Source organism: Rhinatrema bivittatum, chromosome 1, assembly GCF_901001135.1.
Source record: "Rhinatrema bivittatum chromosome 1, aRhiBiv1.1, whole genome shotgun sequence".
Taxonomy (NCBI): Eukaryota; Metazoa; Chordata; class Amphibia; order Gymnophiona; family Rhinatrematidae; genus Rhinatrema; species Rhinatrema bivittatum.
Window position 1 is genome coordinate 424,366,166 of NC_042615.1, and position 25,377 is coordinate 424,391,542.

The 25,377-nt window shown below is 43.4% G+C and overlaps 1 protein-coding gene across 3 annotated transcripts in view; it reads left to right on the forward strand.

Moving 5' to 3' along the window:
* Positions 1 to 25,377, forward strand: part of TDRD7 (tudor domain containing 7) — a 345,168-nt gene that overhangs the window by 253,345 nt on the left and 66,446 nt on the right. For all 3 annotated transcript variants that reach the window (XM_029603524.1, XM_029603532.1, XM_029603540.1), the window contains exon 10: positions 18,667 to 18,869. In XM_029603524.1, the coding sequence (XP_029459384.1) occupies positions 18,667 to 18,869 (203 nt within the window). The remainder of the gene's footprint in view (positions 1 to 18,666; positions 18,870 to 25,377) is intronic.

The window sequence follows — 25,377 nt, forward strand, 5'->3', positions numbered from 1 at the left end:
ATTGTTCTAGAAGCGTTAATCCTCCTTTCGAGCCCATTCAATCCTCTTCACTAAAATTCCTAACTTGGAAAGTTTTTTTTCCTTGTCGCCATTACTTCTGCAAGAAGAATAAGTGAACTTCAAACATTAGTAATCAATGCTCCATATCTTCAATTTCATCATGATAAAGTGCTATTGCGGACTCACCCTTCTTTTCTCCCAAAAGTAGTGTCCGTTTTTCACATAAACGAAGCAATATCTCTACCAGTTTTTTGCCCAAAACCACATACTGATGAACGGCAAAGTTGGATTGTAAAAGAGCTTTGGCTTACTACAAGAGTAGAACTGACTCAGACATTCCTCTCAATTATTCATCTTTCAACCCTAATAATCCGGGTCAACCTGTCTCAAAGCGAACATTGTCTGGCAGACCGCCTGTATATACTACTACTTTTCTACAAAACACATACCTCTCGCAGGTCCAGTAAAGGCTCATCAAATTAGAGCGACAGCAGCTTCCATTGCACATATCCAGGGTGTGCCAATCCAGGACACTTGCAAAGTAGCAACCTGGTTATCCATTTATACATTTACATTGTACTATTGCCTCTATCAGCAGTCTGCATCAGATTCCTCAATGGGATCTGCAATTCTAAAGACTATGTGAAAGCCTTAATGGTTGTCCACCTTTCATAGGTTGCAAAAAACAAAACAAAACCCCGCAACCTATGAGCTTGGGACTCCCAGCATTTTTTATTTATTTTTATTTATTTAAAAACTCTTCTATACCGTCGTTATGTTAGATAACATCACAATGGTTTACAGTAAGGCATGATAAAAAATGGGTGGTATAGATTACAACTTAATCATGTGCCATCATAGTACGGTAACAATTTAATATAATAAACTATATGTGTAAGTTAATCTTGAATATTAGGAACATATTAAGCGGATTGTATTTAACATTACTATGCATTTGTATGTTATAAGTAACAACTTCTAGTTTGGTGCGTTCTTATCAATCAGCTGTTTTTCTCGTTCTCTTTATCTTTATAAAAAGCTTGTTTAAAGATCTAGGTTTTCAGATTTGTTTTGAAAATTTTCAAATTTCTCTGCAGTCTTAAATCGAGAGGCATGGTGTTCTGTAGCACAGGACCAGCAAGTGACAGTTCTCTTTCCCTTACTTGCGTGGGGCGTGCTGTTTTAACAGAGGGGACAGTTAGTAGAGCCTTATTAGCAGATCTCAGGTTTCTTTGCGGAACATGTACGCGTAGTGCAGTGTTAAGCCAGTCAGCTTTTTCGTCGTGGATTAGTTTATGAATTATACATAAAGCCTTATATTGTATTCTTTGTTCGATTGGAAGCCAGTGTAATTCGGCGAGTGTTCCTATAATGTGGTCACTCTTTTTTTTTTTTTGCAAGTCAATATTTTGGCAGCTGAGTTTTGTAATATTTGCAGTGGCCACATTGTAGATTGAGGTAGTCCTAATAGTAGGGAGTTGCAGTAATCAGTGCTTGCAAATATCAGTGCCTGTAAGACAGTGCGGAAATTATTTAATGTTAGTAGAGGTCTGTCTTCTCAGGATCATTAGTTTCGCATATCCTTCTTTTATTTTTAATGAGATATGTTGTTTCATGTTTAGCTCAGGGTCAATTATTACTCCTAGATTCCATACTTTTGTTGCTAGCACAGCAGCTTGAGTATTTTGACTGTGGGTGATGGTTGTATGTGGTGTATGTTTTTACGTTCTAGGTGTAAGAATTCTGTTTTGTCGATGTTTATTACTAGTTCCATCTGATTTAAGAGCTGTTTGGCAAGTTTCATTCTTTCATCAATGGTGTTTACAATGGGTAGCAGTAGTTGTATATCATCTGCGTGTATGTAATGTATTATTCCAAGTCCCGCTAGTAGGTGACATATCGGGAGGAGATAAATGTTGAAGAGTGTTGCAGACAGGGCTGATCCCTGTGGGATGCCTGTTACCAGTGTGACTTTGAGAGTGTATTTTTGATTTGTACTTGAAACCATCTATTGTCTAAGTAATCCTTAAACCATTTTAATGTTTTATTAGTGAGTCCTATTTAAGTCTATTAAGTAATAATTTGTGGTTTACCGTGTCGAATGCTGCGGAGAGATCTAATAAAACCAGAATGTAGTGTGTTCCTCTATCAAAACCTCTTAAGATGTTATCTGATAAAGCTAATGGTAGAGTTTCAGTACTGTAATGTTTGCGAAACCCGTGTTGGGTATAGTATGTTACTTTCAATGTGGTTTGACAATTGTTTTTGTACTGTTTTTTCAATTAGCTTGGCTAATAGGGGTAAGTTTGAGACTGGTCTTTAGTTATTGAGATTTAGGGGGTCAAGGTTCTTTTTCTTAATTATTGGTTTGATTATTGCTCCTTTCAGAGTATCCGGCATTACTCCTCATTCTAGTGAGAGGTTGATGATCTTAGTTAGAGTTGGGGTTATTGTGTTAGCTAGTTTTTTTAGTTCTGTAATGGGAATGGTGTCAATTGCGTGGGTGGCAGGTTCATTTGTTTTATCATTTTCTCAACTTCAGCATGTGATACCTCTTCAAATTCTGACCAGTTATTGACGTCTTTAGTGGCATCTTAATCTCTTGTTTTGTAGTTAGGGATTTTTTTTTTCAGATTCTCAATTTTTTCTCTAAAGAATTGGGCTAGCTCATTGCATTGGTTCTCTTGTAGGGTTAAGTGGTTGTGTATATTGTCGCTTGTTAGATTTTTTACTATGTTAAATAGGGCTCTGGCGTTGTTTGAAAAGTTTTCTATTTTTGAACTGTAGAATTTTTTGGGGGGGTCTAAAATTGTTTTTTTGTAGCATGCTAGTTGTTTTCTGTACTTTTGTTAAATTCTCTGAAGTTTTGTTATTTTTCCATTCTTTTTCTTTCTTTGGCATCGTTTTTTCTTTGATTTGATCAGTGTACCATGGGTTATTTAACTTTGGTTCTTTTATGCGGGCCATTTGCAGAGGGTTTAATTCGTTAGCCAATGTATGTTTTGTTTAGCCAGTCCGTTGTTGCGTTATGACTATTATTGTAATTGATGTGTATTAATTCTTCAATTAGTTTGTTTTTAAGTGTATCTGTGTTGAAAGGGGGCCGGTATGAGAATTCAGTTGGTTCTGGGTTTAGTTTTTCTATTGGTCTTGCATGGCTAAATGCCCTGCTTAGCTACAGAAAAAAGCAAGTTTGCTTTGTAGAATAGCAGTGTGTTGTAGAATAACAGTAGTGTATACGGGCGATCAGCCAGTTAGACAATGTTTGCTTGGAGACAGGTTGACCCGGAGTATTAGGGTTGAAAGACGAATAATTGAGAGGAATGTCTGACTGAGTTTTCCATAGATAGGGAATTTAGCCATGCATTCCCACCCACCTCCCTGGACAGCCATCGATCTAATCAACACCTACACCAGCACTCAGCTTGGAAAACTAACTGAAGGGAAGCTTGAGGAGCACGGGAACCCGAGGTCATGCGCACTTCAAAGCTCTTCGAGCTATGAGAGTAAGCTCCACCTTCGTGACATCATGGATGACGTCACCCAGCATGCATGGCTAAATTCCCTGTTATCTTCGGAAAACACCGTTTACGGCAGGGGTGGGCAATTAATTTTCCCATGGGGCCGCATGAGAAATTGGGATGGTTTTAGAGGGCCGGACTAATATAATTAACTCAGTTCTCAATAGCCTTACTTATGAAAAGACAGCAGTTTACCACCAATGCATGTCCTCTGAGAAAACACAACAAATAAGACCGATACAAACGCTTACATGCTAGCAAAATATCTCATCTCGGTAACAGACACAGAACCGACCTAACATACTCCCAGGATCTGTAGTAATACACACAAACTAATCCGCACACAGTTACACCTGTATTATGGAATACACTCAAAACAGGAGCAACCCTATCTATGAAAAGGCAACACTACAAGTATTAAATCAGGTCCTAAAAACCAATACACCTCTTATTAGGAAAACAGAACTAGCAAGCACTATAGATCCCCACACAGAAATAATTGTAAAACTATACTAATAAGCAGAATAAATGTTTCAAAACAGCTATGAACAGAATAACATCCAACAATTAAAAACTATTAAACATTCTCCAAACACCAATAAAATATTTCAAAAAAGCAGACATCACACAATTAAAATGGCAGTCAAGAAAAATAAACTTAAAGCCACCTTTACTTACCCCCTCCAGCAGCTCTTCTACTCCCCTTCCCTGCAGGCCGTGGCACACACCCAGAAGCAGCAGTAGAAGCTAAGCTCTATACTTATGGTCCTCTTCCTTAGTGCCCATGTCTCTCACACACACACCATACCAGTCATGCCCCCATGACCAGTTTCTGTCTCTCACACACCAATCATCTCCCAAACAGTCTTTGGCACACACACACCAGTCACCTTCCTGAACAGTTTCTCTCATGCCATACACACACACACACAGGCTTCCCACTCCCGTGTTCTACTTACATATATGGTCTTCTCACTCTCATAATCACTTTCTCTGTCTCTCTCTCTCTCTCACACACACTCACTCACCAGTCTCTCACTCCCATGCTTGTTCTCTCCACATGCACAGGCTTCTCATTCCCATAATCACTTTCTTTCTCTCTCTCACACACACACCAGTCTCTCACTCCCATGTTCTCTTTCAGATATACAGGCTTCTCCCTCCCATGATATGTCTCTCACACACCCAGGTTTCTCACTCCCATGCTCACTCTTCACATGCACAGGCTTCTCATTCCCATAATCACTTTATTTCTCTCACACACACACACACACACCAGTCACTTGATCTCACTCATGCATACACACACACACACAGGCTTCCCACTCCCAAGTTCTCTTTCAGATATACAGGCTTCTCCCTCCCATGCTGTGTCTCACACACACCCAGGTTTCTCACTCTCATGCTCACTCTCTTCACATGCACAGGCTTCTCATTCCCATAATCACTTTCTCTCTGTTACACTCACACCAGTCTCTCTCATTTCCATGCTCACTCTCCACGTGCACAGGCTTCACATTCCCTGAATCACATTCTCTCACATTCACACACACCAGTCTTTTTCTCTCACACACACAGTCACCTTACCAAGCAGTCTCTCTCTCTCATGCATGCACACTCACCCAGGTTTCTCACTCCCACAACACCAGGCTTCTTACGCCCATGCTTTCCCACATACACAGACTTCTCACTTCCATGCTTTTTCTCTCTCACACACACACACACATCAGTCACCTCCCTGACTAATGTCTCACACTCTCACATACACATCAGTCATCTCCCTGAGCAATCACTTTCATTGTCTCTCACATACACACACACATCAGCTCTCTGACCAGTCAATCACACACAGGCTGGCTGACTGCTTCTCTCTCTTTCTCTCACTCACTTCCTCTCCCCTCCCCCGGAGCACAAATGGGAGCTGCAGCAGCCCCCGCAGGCCAAGAAAGAAGAATCCCATCGGCCGCGGGAGGCTCATGCTGCTGACTCCTTTCTCGATTACCAGCTGCTTCAATTGCTCGGGGACCGACGCTGCAGCCGACGCGGCACGGCTCTTTCTCCTTCCCGCGCACCGCTCCGTGTATCACTTCCTGTTCCGGGTCACGGGAGGGGGGGTGCAGGCGCGGGAAGAAGAAAAGGCCAGCCGCGGGTGCCACAGCTTCTAACACCGCTGCCGTTACCACTGGGCTTGAATGTGCTGACAGCGCAACGGCAGCGGGAGAGACCGGGAGCGCGCACCGCGGACCGGCAAAAAACTCCCACGGCCCGGTCCTTGTCTGCAGACCAGTGGTTGGGGACCCCTGAAAAAAGACCACGAAAGGCGGAACTGTGACATACCGTATTTTTCGCTCCATAAGACGCACCTGACTATAAGACGCACCTAGGATTCAGAGGGGGGAAATAAAAAAAAAAAAAAAAAATTTGTGCTAAACCGGCTCTGCGTCTGGGCGTCTTATGGAGCAAATTAGGGGAGTGCATAGTTTTGTTTTTTTTTCTCCCCATTTTGTTTTCGGGTCTGGGGAGGGCCATTTCGGTCCACTCCCCAGATCAGAAAAGTTTTCTTTCTCTGGGAACCCCTCCCCCCCCCAAAAAAAACCCCATCCCAACCCTTTAAATTAACCCCCCACCCTCCTGACCCCCCCAAGACCTGCCCGACTTAATTTACTGCAACCCCCCACCCTCCTGACCCCCCCAAGACCTGCCGACTTAATTTACTGCAACCCCCCTCCCTCCTGACCCCCCCAAGACCTGCCAAACGACCCTGGTAGTAGTCCAGCTGGGGGTCCAGGAGCGGTCCGGGAACGATCTCCTGGGCGTGGGCCGTCGGCTGCCAGTAAACAAAATGGCGCCGACGGCCCTTTGCCCTCACTATGTCACTGAGACCGACCAATAGCAGCGGTCGGTCCCAGTGACATAGTGAGGGCAAAGGGCCGTCGGCGCCATTTTGTTTACTGGCAGCCGACGGCCCACGCCCAGGAGATCGTTCCCGGACCGCTCCTGGACCCCCAGCTGGACTACTACCAGGGTCGTTTGGCAGGTCTTGGGGGGGGTCAGGAGGGTGGGGGGTTTGTTAGATTTTTTTTTTTTTTTTAATATTCGCTCCATAAGACGCACATACATTTCCCCCCCACTTTTGGGGGGGAAAAAAGTGCGTCTTATGGAGCGAAAAATACGGTATGTAGGAAAGAAACTCGAGCGAAGGCACGCTGTCCGATTGGCCGGTGCTTGCCCAGCACCGGCCAGTCGGACAGCGTGCCTTCGCTCGAGTCACTCCCTCCCCCCCACCGGACGCTGTAAAAAAAAAAACAAAAAAACAGTTCATTCTCCGCTCCCTCGCTCCCCGATTGGCCGGCCAATCGGGGAGCGAGGGAGCGGAGAATGAACTGCTGCTTTCCCTCTGCAAGGGAAGGCAGCGTGCCTCATTCCCCGTCTGCTCTCAGCAGTGGGCGGGCCGGTCACAGACCGTAAGCGGGCCGGATTCAGCCCGCGGGCCGCCCCTTGCCCAGGTCTGGTTTACAGTAAGCAAACTTGCTTAATTCCTCCCATGAGTGAAATTCTCCAGATATTCTACTCTATCAATCATGAGCTAATTATTTTTCATCAGAGCTTGTTGCAGAATAGGTGTGCTTCCAACTCCTGTTTTAAACTCTCTCAAACTCGTTCAGTGTTGGTGTTATCCACTTCCACAGTTTTAACTCGTATGTTCAAATCATTAACTCTATTCACTATAGGATTTAGTTGTACTGAGCTATTAGTATTCAGTCACTAATGCTTCCCATATTGACTCCAAGCTAAAAACAGTAGGTCTTACCATTTCAGGAGGCTTAACCAGTAGTTGATGAGAGCAAACGATACCCACATGAGAGGATTCACCTTCATAATGTTTTTTTTGCAGGAATTTCCCCCTCTAGCTCCAATGATTTCAATAATGAGCTCTGACGTAGTTCCTACAACCACTGCAGTCTCAGGACATGTCTTGGCAACTTTGGCATCATTGCCAGGTCCTGTCGCAGGGTCAAGATTCTCGCCACAGCAGGGTTAGCAGAGGCAGTCCTTTCAGCTGGGGACAAGATGCCAAAGAATCTGTGAAGGAGTTGAGTACCTCTTCTTCTCTGGCTTCCAACGATTCACCTCCCGACTCAAAACACCCCTTGCTGCACATGTGCGTTCATAGATCCAACAACAGGACACTCTGGAGGGGCAGCTGAGAAGGCCCACTCTCTGACCCCTCCCTTTATGGCTAGTGAGACATAAAAGCAAGCCAGTAAAGAACAGCAACTCCATGCAGCGCTAAAGCACCATCTTGGATACTCCATAGAGTTTTAATTTGCTGTTTTCCTGTTACCACTTTTCTGTGGTTCAGAGTTCTGGGAGGCCACTTTCAGTTTCAGGCACTACCCTTTGGTCTGACTACTGCCCCAAGAACCTTCTCCAAAATAATGGTGGTTGTGGCAGGATGGAATGCTTGTACACCCGTATTTGGACCCCTGACTAATTTGGACCAGATCACCAGAAGAGAGCAACTGGGTAATCTGCGTGGTGATTTGCCTGCTATGGGAGCTCGGCTGGGTTGAATCTAGCAAAGAGCAATCTTCTCCCTGCTCAGACACTGGTTTACCTCTGAGTTCGGTTTGACACGGAGCAGAGCAAGGTGTTCCTGCCGGAGCCTCGTATTCAGACATTGATGGCACAGTTTCATCTGTTGATAAGCGCTCAGTGTCCAACTGTTTGACTTACCTACAGGTTATGGGCCTCATGGCATCAATTCTGGAAGTGGTTCTGTGGGCAAGAGCACATATGCATCCGCTTCAGCACTTCCTGTTGTTCCAATGGAACCCACAGTCTTAGGACTATTCAATGAGGCTTCACCTGCCGAAGGAGATCTCCGTTCAACTACACTGGTGGCTTCAGGGGGAATATCTCAGAAAGGGTGTGTCCCTGATTCCTCTGTATTGGTTAGTACTGACAGGAGCTCACTGCCAGGAGTTGATGGTGCAAGGCCAATGGGATGTGGAGGGGTCTTGCTAGAGCATCAGACATCTGGAAGCTAGGGCCATTGGGTTGGCGTGCTTGCATTTCAGCGACATGCTGCTGGGTCGCTCTGTATATGTGATGTCCGACAATGCAACAACCGTGGCTTACATCAGTCAGCAGGGAGATACCAAAAGTCTACAGGTATTGCAGGAGAGAGATCTGCTGATGGCATGGGCAGAGTTGCATCTCCAGAAGATATCAGCTTTGCATATCTCAGGCAAAGACAATGTACAGGCAGACTTCCTCAGGAGGGAGAGTCTGGACCCAGGAGAGTGGGCATTGTCGGATGAGGCGTTCCTTTTGATTTGGGACCGCTGGGGTCGCCCATTCCTGGACCTATTGGCGACAGAGCGCAATGTGAAGAAGTGAGGGACTATCAGTCGCAGAAGGGATCTGAAGGCCCTAGAAATCGATGCACTGGTACAAGTGTGGCCGGAAGACAAAGTGTATGCACTTCCTCCTTAGCCACTTCTGGGCAGGTTAATTTAAAGAACTGACTGATACAGAGGGATGGTACTCTTGGTTGCCCCAGGAAACCGTGGTATGCAGATCTGCAGAAGCTCTTGGCAGGGAGTCCTCATCACCTTCTGGCGCACGGAAACCTGTTGCAGCAGGGTCCTGTTCTTCATGAAGATCCGACTCTGTTTTGTCTTATGGTTTGGCCCTTGAGAGGGCTCATTCGCTGAAGCGTGTCTTCTCTGCGGTAGTGATTTCCACCTTGCTTAGGGTGAGAAGGTTCTTTACAAGATGGTTTGAATAAAAGCTTGGCCCTCAATTCATTGAAGGTGCAGGTGGTGGCGCTCACCTTCAGAGGTCAGGTAAATGGTGGTCCTTTGAGGGGGGTGTAAAACATCTTCATCCTCCCTTTCAGTTTCTGGTTCCCTTGTGGAGTCTTAATTTGGTTTTGGATTTTTTGGCAGGCCCTATGTTTGCTTCGCTTTGTTCTCATTCCTTGCAGTTATTGACCTTGAAGACAGTGTTCCTGGTTGCAATTTGTTCTGCCCGTAGGGTGTCCGAGTTGAAGGCCTTATCTTGGCGAGAACCTTTTCTCTGAGTGACTCCAGGGGCTGTGCAGTTGCATACGGTTCCTTCCTTTTTGCCAAAGGCGGTGTCTGAGTTTCACTTGAATCAGTCCATCTCCCTGCTGGCTCTGGACAGGGGGCAAGATGGGGAGGAATATCGTTTGTTACAGCCCTTGGATGTCACGAAGCATATTGTCAGGTATCTGAAAATTAGAGTCCTTGCAGGAGTCTGACTGCCTTTTCGTCCTTCACAGTTGTGCCAAACAAGGAGAGCCAGCTTTGTGGGCTATTTATAGCTCGTTGGATTATGGAAATAATTACGGCGGCATTCGTGAATGCTGGGAAGCTGCTGCCTAGTCAGATTAGGGCTCAGGTAGTGTCTTGGGCTGAAGTGAGGTTATTGTCTGCCGCAAACGTTTGCCGAGCTGCAACCTGGTCATCTTTACATACTTTCTCCAGGTATTATCGCCTGCATGGTCAGGCCTGGGAGGTCGTGGCTTTTGGCCATGCAGTTTTGACTGGGCTGCAGGCAGCTTCCCACCCGATGAGGGATAACTTGGGTACATCCCATTTGTTCTGGATTCATCTATCTGGACGCCAAGAAATTAGAAATTACTACTTACCTGATAATTTCCTTTTCTTTAGGACAGTCTGATGAATCCAGCTTCCCTCCTTTGGCTGCCGAACAATTATATTATGGTCCTTCTGTGTACCTACATGTTACAGGGATTACTGGTAAGTGTGAATCCAGTCCCTAGACTTGTGTTTATACGTTCTTATCTGAGCTTAGTGTTGGCTGAGTACTGAAATGGTTGTTTTTGATCAAGACGTTTGCTAGTTTGTGCACAGTTGCTTTTTGAAGACTATACTGGCAGGCTGGTGTTGTGGGAGGAACCTATAGGCTGTGACATCAGTTTGCTCCGTCTCCATATGCTGGAAGGGGAACATAAACCCACATGTTCTGGATTCATATGACTGTCCTAAAGAAAAGGAAATTATCAGGTAAGTAGTAATTTCTCATTTCCATCCTTCAGACTAGAATGGAAACTGCTACTATTCTAATATGTTGTAACTCACACTACGGATGTGGGGAAAAAAGTTTGTCTTTCATTTCTTGGAAAAACAGATTAATTGTAATCACACATGCGCGTTTGTGGATCTTTTTTTTCCCAGAGCTTTTTAACTTTTTATTAAATTTATTATATATGTAAGCTTCCACAAATGTAAAGAAGTCTAATAAAACAGAAAAAAAACAACCCTTAAGTTATATAAATTAATAATAATTAAAAAAAAGTAACCCTCAGAAAACAGCTCCACAAAGGAAGAGACTGCCATTCAAAATTAATTAACTTTTTCAGACAAGACTGAACTAAGGAAGGTAATCCTGCCAAGGAAGAAAGTGTTGTACTAACAGAGTATCAAAGGAATGAGCACAAAGAAATTGGGCGGGGCTGGGGTGGAGCAATGGAGCCAGGATGCTGCACATCGCCTCCAGTTTTCAGGAAGTAGTGAGCGTAGGCATGGCCTGAAGTTGTCTTGCCAGGTGAGTGAAATGAGTTATTTGTCTCAAGTGCATTATATTTTGGATAAGGGTTTTTGTGCTGTTGGCCGCGTATGATTGGCTGCTTTGTGGTTATAGTTGTGGATAGTGGGCTGTTCAGCTTGGAGAAGAGACTGCTGAGGGGGGATATGATAGAGGTCTTTAAGATCATGAGAGGTCTTGAACGAGTAGATGTGACTCGGTTATTTACACTTTCGAATAATAGAAAGACTAGGGGGCATTCCATGAAGTTAGCAAGTAGCACATTTAAGACTAATCAGAGAAAATTATTTTTCACTCAACGCACAATAAAGCTCTGGAATTTGTTGCCAGAGGATGTGGTTAGTGCAGGTAGTGTAGCTGGGTTCAAAAAAGGTTTGGATAAGTTCTTGGAGGAGAAGTCCATTAATGGCTATTAATCAATTTTACTTAGGGAATAGCCACTGCTATTAATTGCATCAGTAGCATGGGATCTTCTTAGTGTTTGGGTAATTGCCAGGTTCTAGTGGCCTGGTTTTGGCCTCTGTTGGAAACGGGATGCTGGGCTTGATGGACCCTTGGTCTGACCCAGCATGGCAATTTCTTATGTTCTTAATGGTTGGCATATGAGCAGGCATTCATGGAGTAGGGCTGGTTGTGCAGTCCTGGTATATACTGAAGGAAGCTCGTGGTGTTGGATTTTTAATATGAGAGATGTTTGAGTCATCTGGTCGATCCGCCATGGTGCGGTGAGTATAGGTAATATGAGGTTCGTGTTTTAGGGAGCTTGAATTAGATTATATATGGTGGTTGTGTTCTATTTTTCAGAGTTTAGGAGTGATATCTGCCTAGTCGGGTATTGGAGCATTTTTGACGTATTAAAGTTCGGCATCAGAAGCTGTGTGGGATTCAATGTGAGCTGAGATGTGGTGTGTAATTGTGTAAGTTCTGTGATAGCCTCTGTAATAAGTGGACACACATTTTGAAATAAGATGTGATAGAATTCGTGAAGTAATTATGTATTTTATATAAGCAGCATGAATTGAGCGGTGGGAGTCTCCGGACATGTTGAAGTCAGTGGAGCAAATGCTCGGAGTGGAGGAAATATTGTGATATGTCAATGTGGTGATAATAATTTCCCCTGAAGAAACCCTAGTCGGGTGAAACAAGGAAACTTGTCTGGACTTATAGTGTTTTCAGTAGTGAATAAATATGTTGTGAGTTGAAGTCTCAATACAAAGGTATCAACGATTTTCTCATGATAGTAAACATCTATTTTTCAAGCTGTGTAGTTTAAAGTCAAGTAAATTATGATTATATCATTGAATAATATCTAGAACACATAGGAGCATTTGTTCTTTTTATGTATTTTTATGGTGTATGTATGTGGTGTGAATGTGATTATTAGATTTATCAGGGTGTTCGGGGGTGACATGTCCGGGGGATATGGTATTTGATGTTAAAAGGTTGTTAAAAGGATCTAATTAATTTTGTCCAATTCTTTGATATGTTTATTACATAGTATACATGTTATATTGTTGGTTGGTATGTAATAAGTTAATGTTTGTGGTATGTGGGGTAAATGCAATATATAATAAAAACATTCTTGTGAATTCATTGTTATAATATGACAGTTTGTGTTTTTGGACTTATGTATTAAAATGTATTAAATGTAGTTCAAAAATATGTGATAACATTGATGAAAATTTAATGTGGCATTAGGTAATGATTCCCAAGGTGGTGTTTGATATTCTTCCAAACAGCCATTCAGGAAGGATACTAAAAAGTAATTCTTCCGTCCAAAGAAGTCCTATCCACCACCGTCTAGAACTCGTTCCACGAGACCTTTCCAAAAGGCCCAGTCTCGTCAACCTCTGAAATAAAAGCTGCAAGCAGCTCCTAAGCCGGGTCCTGCTTCCGGCTTTTGACTCCTGCATAGAGAGCAGCAGCCAGCTTCCACTGCCTCAGATACCAGTGGGAGGTTGATTGTGCCATTTCCACAACAGGTGGCACACAATCACCTCAGACCAGTGGGTCCTTGCCGTAATCTCTCAGGGTTATCACCTGAACTTTCTCTCCATCCCACCGGACTCCCCACCTCTGCTGACATGGGGAACATCCGACAGCTCACCACTCCTGGAACAGTAGGTCTCCCTCCTCCAGTCCAGAGCAATAGAACCAGTGCCCTATTCCCAACAAGGCCTAGGATTCTATTCCCGGTACTTTCTAATCCCCAAAAAATCAGGCAGCATTCGTCCAGTTCTGGACCAACGTGCCCTCAACAAGTACCTCCACTGAGAAAAGTTCAAGATGGTAACCTTGGGTTCCCTTCTTCCTCTTCTGCAAAGAGGAGACTGGCTCTGCTCGTTAGATCTCCAGGACGCGTACACACACATTGCGATAACTCCATCTCATCGCAAATTTCTGAGATTTCTGGTAGGCCCCAAGCACTATCAGTATCAAGTGCTACCATTCGGCCTGGCATCTGTGCCACGAGCCTTCACCAAGTGCCTCGTAGTAGTAGCAGCCTTCCTCAGGACTCAAGGTGTTCACGTCTACCCCTATCTAGACGATTGGTTGATCCAGGGCTTCCACTCAGCAAACTGCTGTCATCCCTACATCTTACCTTACACACTCTTAATTTCGCTAGGATTTACATAAGAAAATGCCATACTGGGTCAGACCAAGGGTCCATCAAGCCCAGCATCCTGTTTCCAACAGTGGCCAATCCAGGCCACAAGAACCTGGCAAGTACCCAAAAACTAAGTCTATTCCATGTAACCATTGCTAATGGCAGTGGCTATTCTCTAAGTGAACTTAATAGCAGGTAATGGACTTCTCTTCCAAGAACTTATCCAATCCTTTTTTAAACACAGCTATACTAACTGCACGAACCACATTCTCTGGCAACAAATTCCAGAGTTTAATTGTGCGTTGAGTAAAAAAGAACTTTCTCCGATTAGTTTTAAATGTGCCCCATGCTAACTTCATGGAGTGCCCCCTAGACTTTCTACTATCCGAAAGAGTAAATAACCGATTCACATCTACCCGTTCTAGACCTCTCATGATTTTAAACACCTCTATCATATCCCCCCTCAGTCGTCTCTTCTCCAAGCTGAAAAGTCCTAACCTCTTTAGTCTTTCCTCATAGGGGAGTTGTTCCATTCCCTTTATCATTTTGGTAGCCCTTCTCTGTACCTTCTCCATCGCAATTATATCTTTTTTGAGATGCGGCGACCAGAATTGTACACAGTATTCAAGGTGTGGTCTCACCATGGAGCGATAAAGAGGCATTATGACATTTTCCGTTTTATTCATCATTCCTTTTCTAATAATTCCCAACATTCTGTTTGCTTTTTTGACTGCCGCAGCACACTGCACCGACAATTTCAATGTGTTGTCCACTATGACACCTAGATCTCTTTCTCATTAACTACGAGAAATCCTGCTTAGTTCCATCTCAAACTTTGTCCTTCATAGGGGCAGACTTGGACACCCTTCAAGCAAAGGCATTTCTGCCTCGACAGTGAGCTCTCTCTCATTTCTCTCGCACACCAGCTACAGTCTCAGCACTGCTAGACTGCACGCCACTTCCTCTTCCTGCTGGGACACATGGCGTCCTCAGTACAGTGGATGCTATGGTCACAATGGACTGAACCGTCCAACCTCTATCGACCATTGTCCACATCACCGACCATCAGTCTCTAGCCTGGTGTAAAAATCAGATCAATCTCCTCCAAGGCCTACCCTTCCAGGCTCCAGACCCTCAAATAATTCTCACCACAGATGCTTCCAACCTTGGCTGGGAGCTCATGTTGCCAATTTGCAGACATAAGGAGCTTGGTCTCCAGAGGAAGCCAAACACCAAATCAATTTCCTGGAGCTGCGAACAATCAGATATGCTCTCAGGGTATTTCAGGATCACCTTTCCAACCAGGTCATCCTGATTCAGATGGACAACCAAGTGGCCATGTGGTACATCAAAAAACAGGGAGGGACGGGCTGCTTCCTACTGTGTCAGGAAGCTGCACAGATGTGGGCGGAGGCCCTCTCCTATTCGATGTACCTCAGGGCCGCCTACTTTCCGGGAGTGGACAATGTGTTGGCAGACAAGCTGAGTCCCGCCTTTCAGCCGCACAAGTGGTCCCTCGACCCCACAGTGGCGGACTCAAAATTCCAACGTTGGGGTTATCCTCACATAGACCTCTTTGTGTCACCTCAAAACCGCAAAGTAGAAAACTTTTGCTCTCTCACTCGCAGTCAACACTCTAGACAAGAGATGTGTTCTCCCTCTCATGGGCAACCGGTCTCCTATATGCATTCCCTCCACTTCCATGTCTCTTGAAGACTCTCGTGAAATTACTTCAGGACAAGGGAAGCATGATCCTGATAGCACCTCACTGGCCTCGCCAAGTGTGGTATCCAGGATCTCTCCATCCGCAGACACATTCCCTTGGGAAAGGACCCGCTTCTGATCACTCAGAACGATGGGTGCCTAACGCCACCCCAATCTTCAGGCCTTGTCCCTGATGGCTTGGATGTTAAGAGGTTAATTCTTCAGTCACTTAACCTTTCGGAGCCAGTTTCTCGTGTCCTGATTGCTTCACGGAAGCCTTCCACAAGAAAATCTTATCTTTACAAATGGAAGAGGTTTAAATCATGGTGTTCTTCTCAATCCCTTGATCCCTTTACCTGTTCCACCACGAAGTTTCTAGACTATCTCTGGCACTTGTCAGAATCAGGTCTAAAAACTTCCTCCATCAGAATGCATGGCAGTGCGGTGGCCACCTTCCATAAAAGTATTGGGGACATTCCTATTTCAATACAACCCCTTGTAACACGTTTTCTGAAGGGCTTGCTTCACCTCAAGCCTCCACTGTGCCCTCCGGCCCCTTCTTGGGACCTCAATCTGGTTTTGGGTCAGCTCATAAAACCACCATTCGAGCCTCTCCAATCCTGTGATCTTCGCTATCTCACATGGAAAGTGATTTTTCTTTTGGCAATCACATCCGCACGCAGAGTTAGTGAGTTACAGGCCCTAGTTACCTATCCACCTTACACTAAACGTCTGCAGGACCGGGCAGTACTCTGCACTTACCCTAAGTTCTTGCCTAAGATAGTATTGGAGTTTCATCTTAATCAATCCGTTATACTACCTACCTTCTTTCCCAGGCCCCACTCTAATCCAGGAGAGAACAGGCTCTGCATACCCTTGATTGTAAATGTGCTCTAGCATTCTATCTAGACAGTACAGCTGCCCACAGGAAAAGCACTCAATTTTGTCTCTTTCCATTCCATCAAATTGGGGCAGCCTGTGGGTAAACAGACTCTCTCCTCCTGGTTAGTGGGCTGCATATCCTTTTGCTATCAGCAAGCAGGCATTCCACTTCAAGACTGTGTTAAAGCACACTCTGTCAGGGCCATGGCGACTTCAGTAGCGCACCTACGCTTGGTGCCGCTTCCTGACATTTGCAGGGCTGCTACCTGGAGTTCTCTCCATACCTTTACATCCCATTATTGCTTAGACAAGGCTGGAAGACAAGATTCCATCTTCGGCCAATCTGTCTTGCACAACTTTTTTACAACTTGACGTACCAACACCCTTCCACCTGCCCATTAGGGTTCAGGATGCCCTCTACCAAATTCCACCCCAGTCCTTGTGCCTGTTGCACATCTTGGGTACATTTGGTGCATTTCTCTGTCATCCTCAGCTCGGTACTCACCCATATGTGAAGACTACCATCCTGCTTGTCCTGTGAGAAAGCAAATGTTGCTTACCTGTAACAGGTGTTCCCACAGGACAGCAGGATGTTAGTCCTCACGAAACCTGCCCACCACCCCTTGGTGTTAGGTTCGTTTTATTATTTTATTTTTCAGCACTTCTTGTAGCTTTAAACAAGGCACTAAACCTGCTTTAAACAAGGCACTAAACCTGCAGCCAGCAAGGGGGACCCTTGCTGGCTGCAGGTTTAGTGCCATGCTGGGCATGCCCAGTAGGTGCCAGTAAAAGTTCTAGAAACTTTGACAAAAGAGTTCCGTGATTGGGCTCCATCCTGTGATGTGACCCATATATGAGGACTGACATCCTGCTGTCCTTTGAGAACACCTGTTACAGGTAAGCAACATTTGCTATCCTTAAAAATGTCTCCATCTTCTGCCCACCCCCCCTCCCATCTTTGGAATTAGAAAAAAATAATTACTACCACTCCAGAGCAAGCCTGTCATGCCCTCCTGCCCTTCCAACCACTTTTGTTAACATAAGTGCCATGCTAGGTCAGACTAAAGGTCCATAAGGCCTAGCATCCTGTATCTGACAGTGGACCATCCCAAACATAGATCCAATTTCTTGTTGCTCTTTCTCAGTGACAAACATTGGTTTTCCCTGAGTGTTCTGGTTGTTGTTTGTTTGTTAATTTTTTATTTTCAGGAACGTGTCCAACCCCTTTTTAAACCCAGTTGCTATGACCACATCCTCTGACAACAAATTCCGCAGCTTGATTGGAGAAAGTGGTTTTTCAGTTAATGCACAGTTTGTTTTAAATCTACTACCACTTAGATTCAAGGAGTGTCCTCTGGTCCTTATATTTATTTGGGTAAATAGTTGTTCCCTATTTACCTGTTCCACCCCACTCATGATTTTATAAACTCTCTCTCTTCTCTTTTCCAAACTGAAGAGCCCTAACCTGTTTAACCTTTCTTTATAAGGAAGCTGTTCCATCTCCCTTCACTGTTTGTTTTTTTTGTTGTCCTCCTCTGTACCTTTTCCAGTTCAATTTTAGGGCCTATTTTACCTTGCTTTGTGCAAGAACTGTAGTCATCTCTTATGTCCTGCTTAGCTATAATATTCAAAAGTGCCTTTTAAGTCTTGCTTAATCTAATATAAATTGCTGACAATGGCTGGGTCTTGGATTCTGTGCTTTGATTAGCTGCTGAATGTTAGACCCCCTAGCTATCATCATGTATCCTGTATTACAGTATTTAAGTTTCTAAAGCAACGTAAGGGTGTTAAAGTGCTGTAATCGCCATTTAAACCATTATAAACAGAACTGGTGTTCAAAAAGGGTATGCCGAAGTGCTGTTTTATAAAAGTACCTTACATACCATTTAGAACATTTTGGGTATACCGTTGAGTATAAGGTCAAAACAAGGGAAACTTAACATCAAAAAATGTTAGTCTGTGTGCAAGAGCCAGAGTAAATCATGACCTGGGGTGTATGTGTAGTGTTATAGTAATTATATAGTTTGAAAAGATTAGGAAGGGTGACACTATAAATTAGCTTCATTAACAAACACATTGCAAGTTTTCATTCATCAGCATTTAGAGCAGCTTGTTGTTAATCTTTGTCAGGGAATCAGAATTCTAAATCTCTAGTGATACCTTGTAATATATCTGCTTGGTCTAAATTCAGGTGTGATATTGGACATCATAGGTTATATAATCATTTGAGAATGCATTCTGGTTTTTGCCATGAGAGGGCTACTAAGTTTATTTGGTACACAGTAAATTATCAAGATAGCATATGATCTTGTGTTGGATAGGACTCAAAGGTTTCATAATTGTTCTCCTCAGGTCTAGAAGCATTTTGTGAAGACCGCAACCTCGTAAAGGCAGTGGCGACAAAAGCGTGTGAGAAGATCCTGGCAGTAGAAATATTGGAGAAAAGTGAGATTCCACTTGTTGTCCTGTATGATACATCAGGAGTTGATGATATCAATATTAATGCTTCCTGTCTGAAAGAACTATATGACAAGTCACTTCAGCTTACTGTAAAGGTACTAAGGTTAAGTTCATAATTAGTAGCTCAAACTTTTGTTTGAGTTGTGCTGAGACTTCAGTTTGCTTTTTTTCTCTGGCTTTCTGAAGTTGTCATTTCAGGGTGTTTTTTGAGGAACCTAAGACAAATACAGCCATCCTGAGTAACAAACTGACGTTATATCCCAAATGTGTCTTTTTGTAACGGCAGTCAAATTCTATAACAGATGTGACATCCAGCCTATTTGTTGCAAGGAGTGACCACTGTACTGAATTTCTTTTGACACTATTCTGTTGAAAGAGCTCTCTTACTGTTTTCTCTCAAGGAGCCATTGGTATGGCTTCCATTAAGGCAAGAAATTGCTAGTCACTAGCTTACTGCTGATGACTAAGAATTTTATAAGTGCCTTACTAATTCTGCACCAGCACTACAGTTTAAGCAGACCGTTAGGGTAGGCAGGAAGTCTTTGAGTAGGGGAAAACAAAAAAGAGGGAGTAAAGGAGGGAATAGGCTGGGAAAGAGGAACCAGGTGCCTTGCTGCACTATGGAAAGGAAAAGCCAGAACTTGATACAAAGAGAAACAGAGATTAGGGTAGGTAAGAGACATTTTGGAGAGTATTTGTTTTTTTCTGGATATCGGTATAAACTAAACATTGGAGAGACAAGCAACCATATGTTCTTCTGGGATGCAGTGCACCTTGTGCAGGTTAGTGCCACCAACAAAATGGGTTCTTCATGAATCTTACCTTCCCTGATTGGTAGCACCTGCTTGTATGAAAAGCTAATCAGAAGTTTACCATTATATGTAGGTCAGAGATATTAATTGCTTTTAATTTAAATAGCTAATGTTACTCCTCTGCTACTTACGCTCAGGTCTCGGACTAACTTATTATCTATATGCAGACAATATACAAATTTTACTGCCAATTCAAGATTCAGTTGAGAGAGCTTATGAAAAAACGTTGTTATATTTGAAAATAATCAAACTACTCACACACATGAGGTCTGAATTTTAAGGAGCCTGGCATCCACCACTTCAGCCACCTTTGCGGATATCTTGCACAGGGCTTCCTCCAATACTTCAGCAACCGGAGTCGTGTGGTCTCCCGCGTTTGTGGCAGCCATCTTGACCATACTATGATGATGCTGAGAGGATCTCGCTGATCTATGGCGCATTACGGGCCCAGGAGCGTTCAATTCTGTCCCAAAACGCGGCGATTCCGAAGCCCCAGGCGTCCTCTGCAACCCCCAAAAATCCAGAAGCTAGATGCTAAATAAGGTAGGGAGGTCGCTCAGGCCTGGGACACCGATGTTGTGGGGAAGGCCGCACTGATTTTAGATCCGTACCGGCCTGAGAAGCTTCGTTTTTGATGCAAATCGCGGCGAAACAGCAGTCCCCGACTCGCTGTTCAGACTCCCAACAAAATTTTTAGGTATTAAAGCATTCCAGGGGAGGATGGCCACCGATTGAAAGGAACGGAGTCCAGGCCCAAGACGCCAATGCTGCGGTGAAGGCCGCGCCGTTTTTAAGTCCTTACCGGCCTCAGAATGTCCTACAAGTCCACAGATCATGGCGAAAGAGCTGCCCCAGATACATTGATCCGACTCCCAGCAAAAAAATTATATCATCAAAGATTTTTGGGGGAGGATGGCATCCGATGGGGGGAGGAGGGTCTGGAGCTAGCTATCTATGCTGCTGATCCAGGTGACATCATCCTGGAAGTCCCCTTTACTGTTTTAATTGGTTTCGTTTCTTTCTGTTTATCCTTTTTACATTGAATTTTACAGAGCCAAGCGTCATGACTTTGTAGTAGTTAAGTGATTTGACTGTACAATTTTTAGTTAATAATTTTAATGAATTTTAGGTTTTTTAATGTTTTTTTAAGTTAATTATAAGGATATGATTTTGAATGTGTATTATGGTCTGGGGCTGTTGATATGCAGATAAGGAAAAAAAAGCACAGGACAGTTTCTACAGTCAAGTACAAAATCAAAGCAAGTCAGCATTGCTGGAATTTTCAGGAAGGTTTCTCACCCAGTAAAAATGTTGCTAGCAATTTTTATGAGTTTGACAGTTGCTTGGTTTTTAATTGTAAATTATCCTTATAAGGATTGGAGTTAACTGCATAGACTTATCCTTAAGAGAAACCTGGGGGAGATCTACACAGCACAGTAGGTATTACCATAAGCTTGCTGGGCAGACTGGTTGTACCATTTGGTCCTTTTCTGCTGTCATTACTAAATGTTTAAGTGTAACATTTCTGAATGACAGACAGAGTGCAATTACAAACCCTAAACAACTTGCTGGGCAGACTGAATGGACCCTTTGGGTCTTATTTATTTATTATTTTTTCTATACCGATGTTCCTGTATACAATACATATCGCACCGGTTTACATGGAACTGAACCGTCGCCTCAGTGGCGGAATACATTATTTACTGTGTTTGTGTTTCTCCCTATTTGGTCTAGCATCTCTTGCTTTGGCCACTGCATTATCACACTATTGCTACCTTGAGATCATTAGACCCTATCGTCCTGAGATCTGTCTTTTTGGATTAGTGCAAGTCAGTATATCTGTGTAATGCTCTGTTGGATCTCTGTACCCCAAATGTATAACTCCACACTTCTTTTCATTGAATCGTAACTGCCAGGCACTCAGCCATTGCTTGAGGTTTATTCATTTTTTTTTTTTTAAGATTGCTTCTTCTATCTTCTCAGGGATGCCCACTCCTTTCCAGGTTTTAGTATTATCTGCACAAAAGCTTCATTTACTTTTGATAGGTTTACAATGTTACTCAAAGACTTTGAACAGAACTAGCCCCAGGACAAATCCAGAAAGCATTCCACTAATTACCCTTCTTTTCTCAGAGTGAATTCCACTTATTACCCTCTGTTATCTGTTCAACTAGTTATACTAATTGACGTCTACCTTGGAGTCTATCCCCCCAGACTGTGCAGTTTGAGCCTCTGTGTGGGATAAAATCAAAAGCTTTGAATTCAGAGTACATTACATCCAGTGCACACTTGGGTTGTAATTGACTAGCTTCCCAGTCAAAGAAATTGGTCAGATATTTTTGACATGATCTCAGTCGGCTGCCATTTTGATTACTGGCAGCCGACGGCCCTTTGCCCTTTCTATGTCACAGGGGCTACTGCTGCCATTGGTTGATCCCAGTGACATAGTAAGGGCAAAGGGCCATCGGCGCCATTTTGATTGCTGGCAGCCGACGGCCCAAGTCCAGGAGATCACTCCTGGACCACCAGGGATGTTTGGCAGGTCTTGGGGGGGTCAGGAGGGTGGGGGGTTGTATTTAACTAATTTAAAATTGAGAGGTCTAGAATGGGTAGATGTGAATCGGTTATTTACTCTTTCGGATAATAGACTAGGGGGCACTCCATGAAGTTAGCATGGGGCACATTTAAAACTAATCAGAGAAAGTTCTTTTTTACTCAACGCACAATTAAACTCTGGAATTTGTTGCCAGAGGATGTGGTTAGTGCAGTTAGTATAGCTGTGTTTAAAAAAGGATTGGATAAGTTCTTGGAGGAGAAGTCCATTACCTGCTAATAAGTTCATTTAGAGAATAGCTACTGCCATTAGCAATGGTAATATGGAATAGACTTAGCTTTTGGGTACTTGCCAGGTTCTTATGGCCTGGATTGGTCACTGTTGGAAACAGGATGCTGGGCTTGATGGACCCTTGGTCTGACCCAGTATAGCATGTTCTTATGTTCTTAAAGGGTTGGGTTGGGTTTTTTTTGGGGGGGGGGGGGTGTTCCCACAGAATTGGGGGGGGGGGGTGTTCCCACAGAATTAGAAAGACAAAAGTTTTCTGATCTGGGGAATGGACCGAAATGGCCCTCCCCAGACCCGAAAACAAAATGGGGAGAAAAAAAGTTGTGCACTCCCCTAATTTGCTCCATAAGATGCACAGACGCCCGGGGACAGAGCCGGTTTAGCACAAAAATTTATTTTTTTTAAATTTTCCCCCTCTGAATTCTAGGTGCGTCTTATGGAACGAAAAATACGGTAATAGATTTTACATATATATTTAATACTATGAGTATTTCTTGGTTTCTCCATCAGAAAGCAGACATGAATTAGCCATAACATGAGGGTGACCTCTGTCAGCACCAACATGAACCCAGGTTTAAGAGCTCAGTAATCACTTTACTGAGATTGTGTGGGAGTTCCGTGTATGCTGCCCCTTGAGCCCATCGCTCTTTGTCTGAGCTGCTGCTGCTGCATAGATGTGTCCAGTCTCTCTGGAAATGTTTGATTTTGGCCTTGTTTTAGGCCTGAGTTTCTACCTCTTTCCTTCTTTTTTTTGCCTTTGCCTTGGCAGCCTCTCAGCAAGACTTTTGAGTTCTACTTTAAAGAAAAAAAAAGAATCTTTAGTATGAAGAAGCCCAAGGCCTACATTTGTGTGCACCAAATGTCCATCACGAACACTCATGCTGTGTTATCATTGCCTGAGCCTGAACCACAACTCCTCCAACTATTATAGATGTGGTCTGATGTCTCTGGGAACTCGTTAGTATTGTACCTAGAAGATGGACGCACCAAAGAAGGCACTGGAAAATGAGGACAAAGCCCCTGAACAAGGCTAAACAGAGCTACTCCTCATCCAGGAGCGAAATAGGCTTGCGACACCTGAAATTGACACAAGTCTTCTCTGTCCGACTCCCCCACCCCCCGGCACTGGTTCCATGTTTGTCACAGGTCAGGGGTTGAGCACTGTATGGAAACATGTGGAGGCATTAAGAAGAGTACATAAGAGGTACAAGGGATCCCCTCTGGGACCTTCTTTGATGCCTAGGAGAAAGTTAGTGCAGGGCTGTTTCAAGGCAAAGCCCTCTAGATGCAATGAAATTGCAGACTTCTTTAAACAAAAAATCACAAACTTAACCATGAGTATCGATTCTGCCTCCACCCAACAAATTAACCTTATTTCAAAGGATATCTTAAAGTGGACTACATTTGAAGAGACCTCCAATGAAATTGAATCTCTTATTAAAAAACTCAATCTGGCTACATACCCTCTTGATGATAATCCTATTACCTTGCTTAAACTGATTGCCCACATAATGTCCATTGCCATCTTACCCATAATCAACCTCTGCCTCAATGAAGGAAAAGTTCCTGAACCTCTAATATGCGGAATAATAAGCCAATTCTTAAACACAACCTGGATCCCGCCAACTTAATTACAGACCAATATCCAACCTTTGTTTCATCTCCAAAATATTAGAGAATGTGGTGTAGAGACAACTAACAGAAATGACATCTTATACCCATCTCAATACAGCTTCAGCAAACACCTAAGTATGGAAATCCTACTCCTTACTCTAACAGACACGATTCTCAGAGGTTTTGACAGTGGTCAAAAATACTTGTCCTACTAGACCTTTCCGCAGCTTTTGACATGGTTAATCATAGCATCCTTATCAATAGGCTTTCTGAAATCAGTTTATCGGACATCACCCTACAATGGTTTTCTTCCTTTTTGAGTAATCTGTCCTTTCAAGTCAAAATCCAAATTTCCATTTCAGAGAAAACAAGCTTAGATTCAGGAGTGCCTCAAAGTTCATCTTTGTCGGCTACTTTATTTAATATTTACATGTTACCGCTTTGCCACCTTTTATCTGGTCTGGGCCTTACTCATTATATTTGTGTGGATGATATACAGTTTCAGGTTCCAATTCAGGATACTATAGAAAAAGCACTCAAACTAACGTCCATATATCTGTCTGTCATTAAAACTCTCCTTATTCAGATGAAAGTGATACTTAATATCAATAAAACTGAGATTTTATTGTTGGCCAGAAAACTATCAATTAGCAAACTTCCGACCTTCAAAATGGATGATGATCAGATTGAAATCAAATTAGTGAATCATACTAGGGGGGTTTTCCTTGATACTGAACTCAACTTAAAAAAAACACATCTCTCTGAAAAGAGAAGGATATAATCTTTTAATCTTAGTCGTCTAAAACCTCTTCTAACGTTTAACAACTTAAGAACCGTACTCCAATTACTGATCTTTTCAAATACTGACTACTGTAATTCCATCTTACTTGGGCTTCCAATTTCTACCTTGCGTCCTTTACAGATTCTGCACAACACTACAGCTAGAATTCTAAAAGGTAAAAAAAAAAATTTGATCACATAACGCCCATTTTAATTTCACTTCATTGGCTTCCAATTAAACAACGAAATGAATATAAAGTACTATGTTTATTACTCAGTCACCCACAGCGAGCAAACTGACTGGTTAAACACAGTGATACATTTACATGTACCACAGAAAAACCTCAGGTCTTCTAACCATTCCTTCAGTAAGATCATCTCATCTAAGTGATGTTAGAACAAGAGCTATATCTCTCACCGGCCCCAAGGTCTGGAATCTTCTACCTTTATCATTGCGTTTACAGGATGACACAAAACTATTTCGATCAGGCTTAAAGACCTGGCTATTTATGAAGGCGTATGAGGATTCAGCCTAACTACCTATCAACTGTTTCC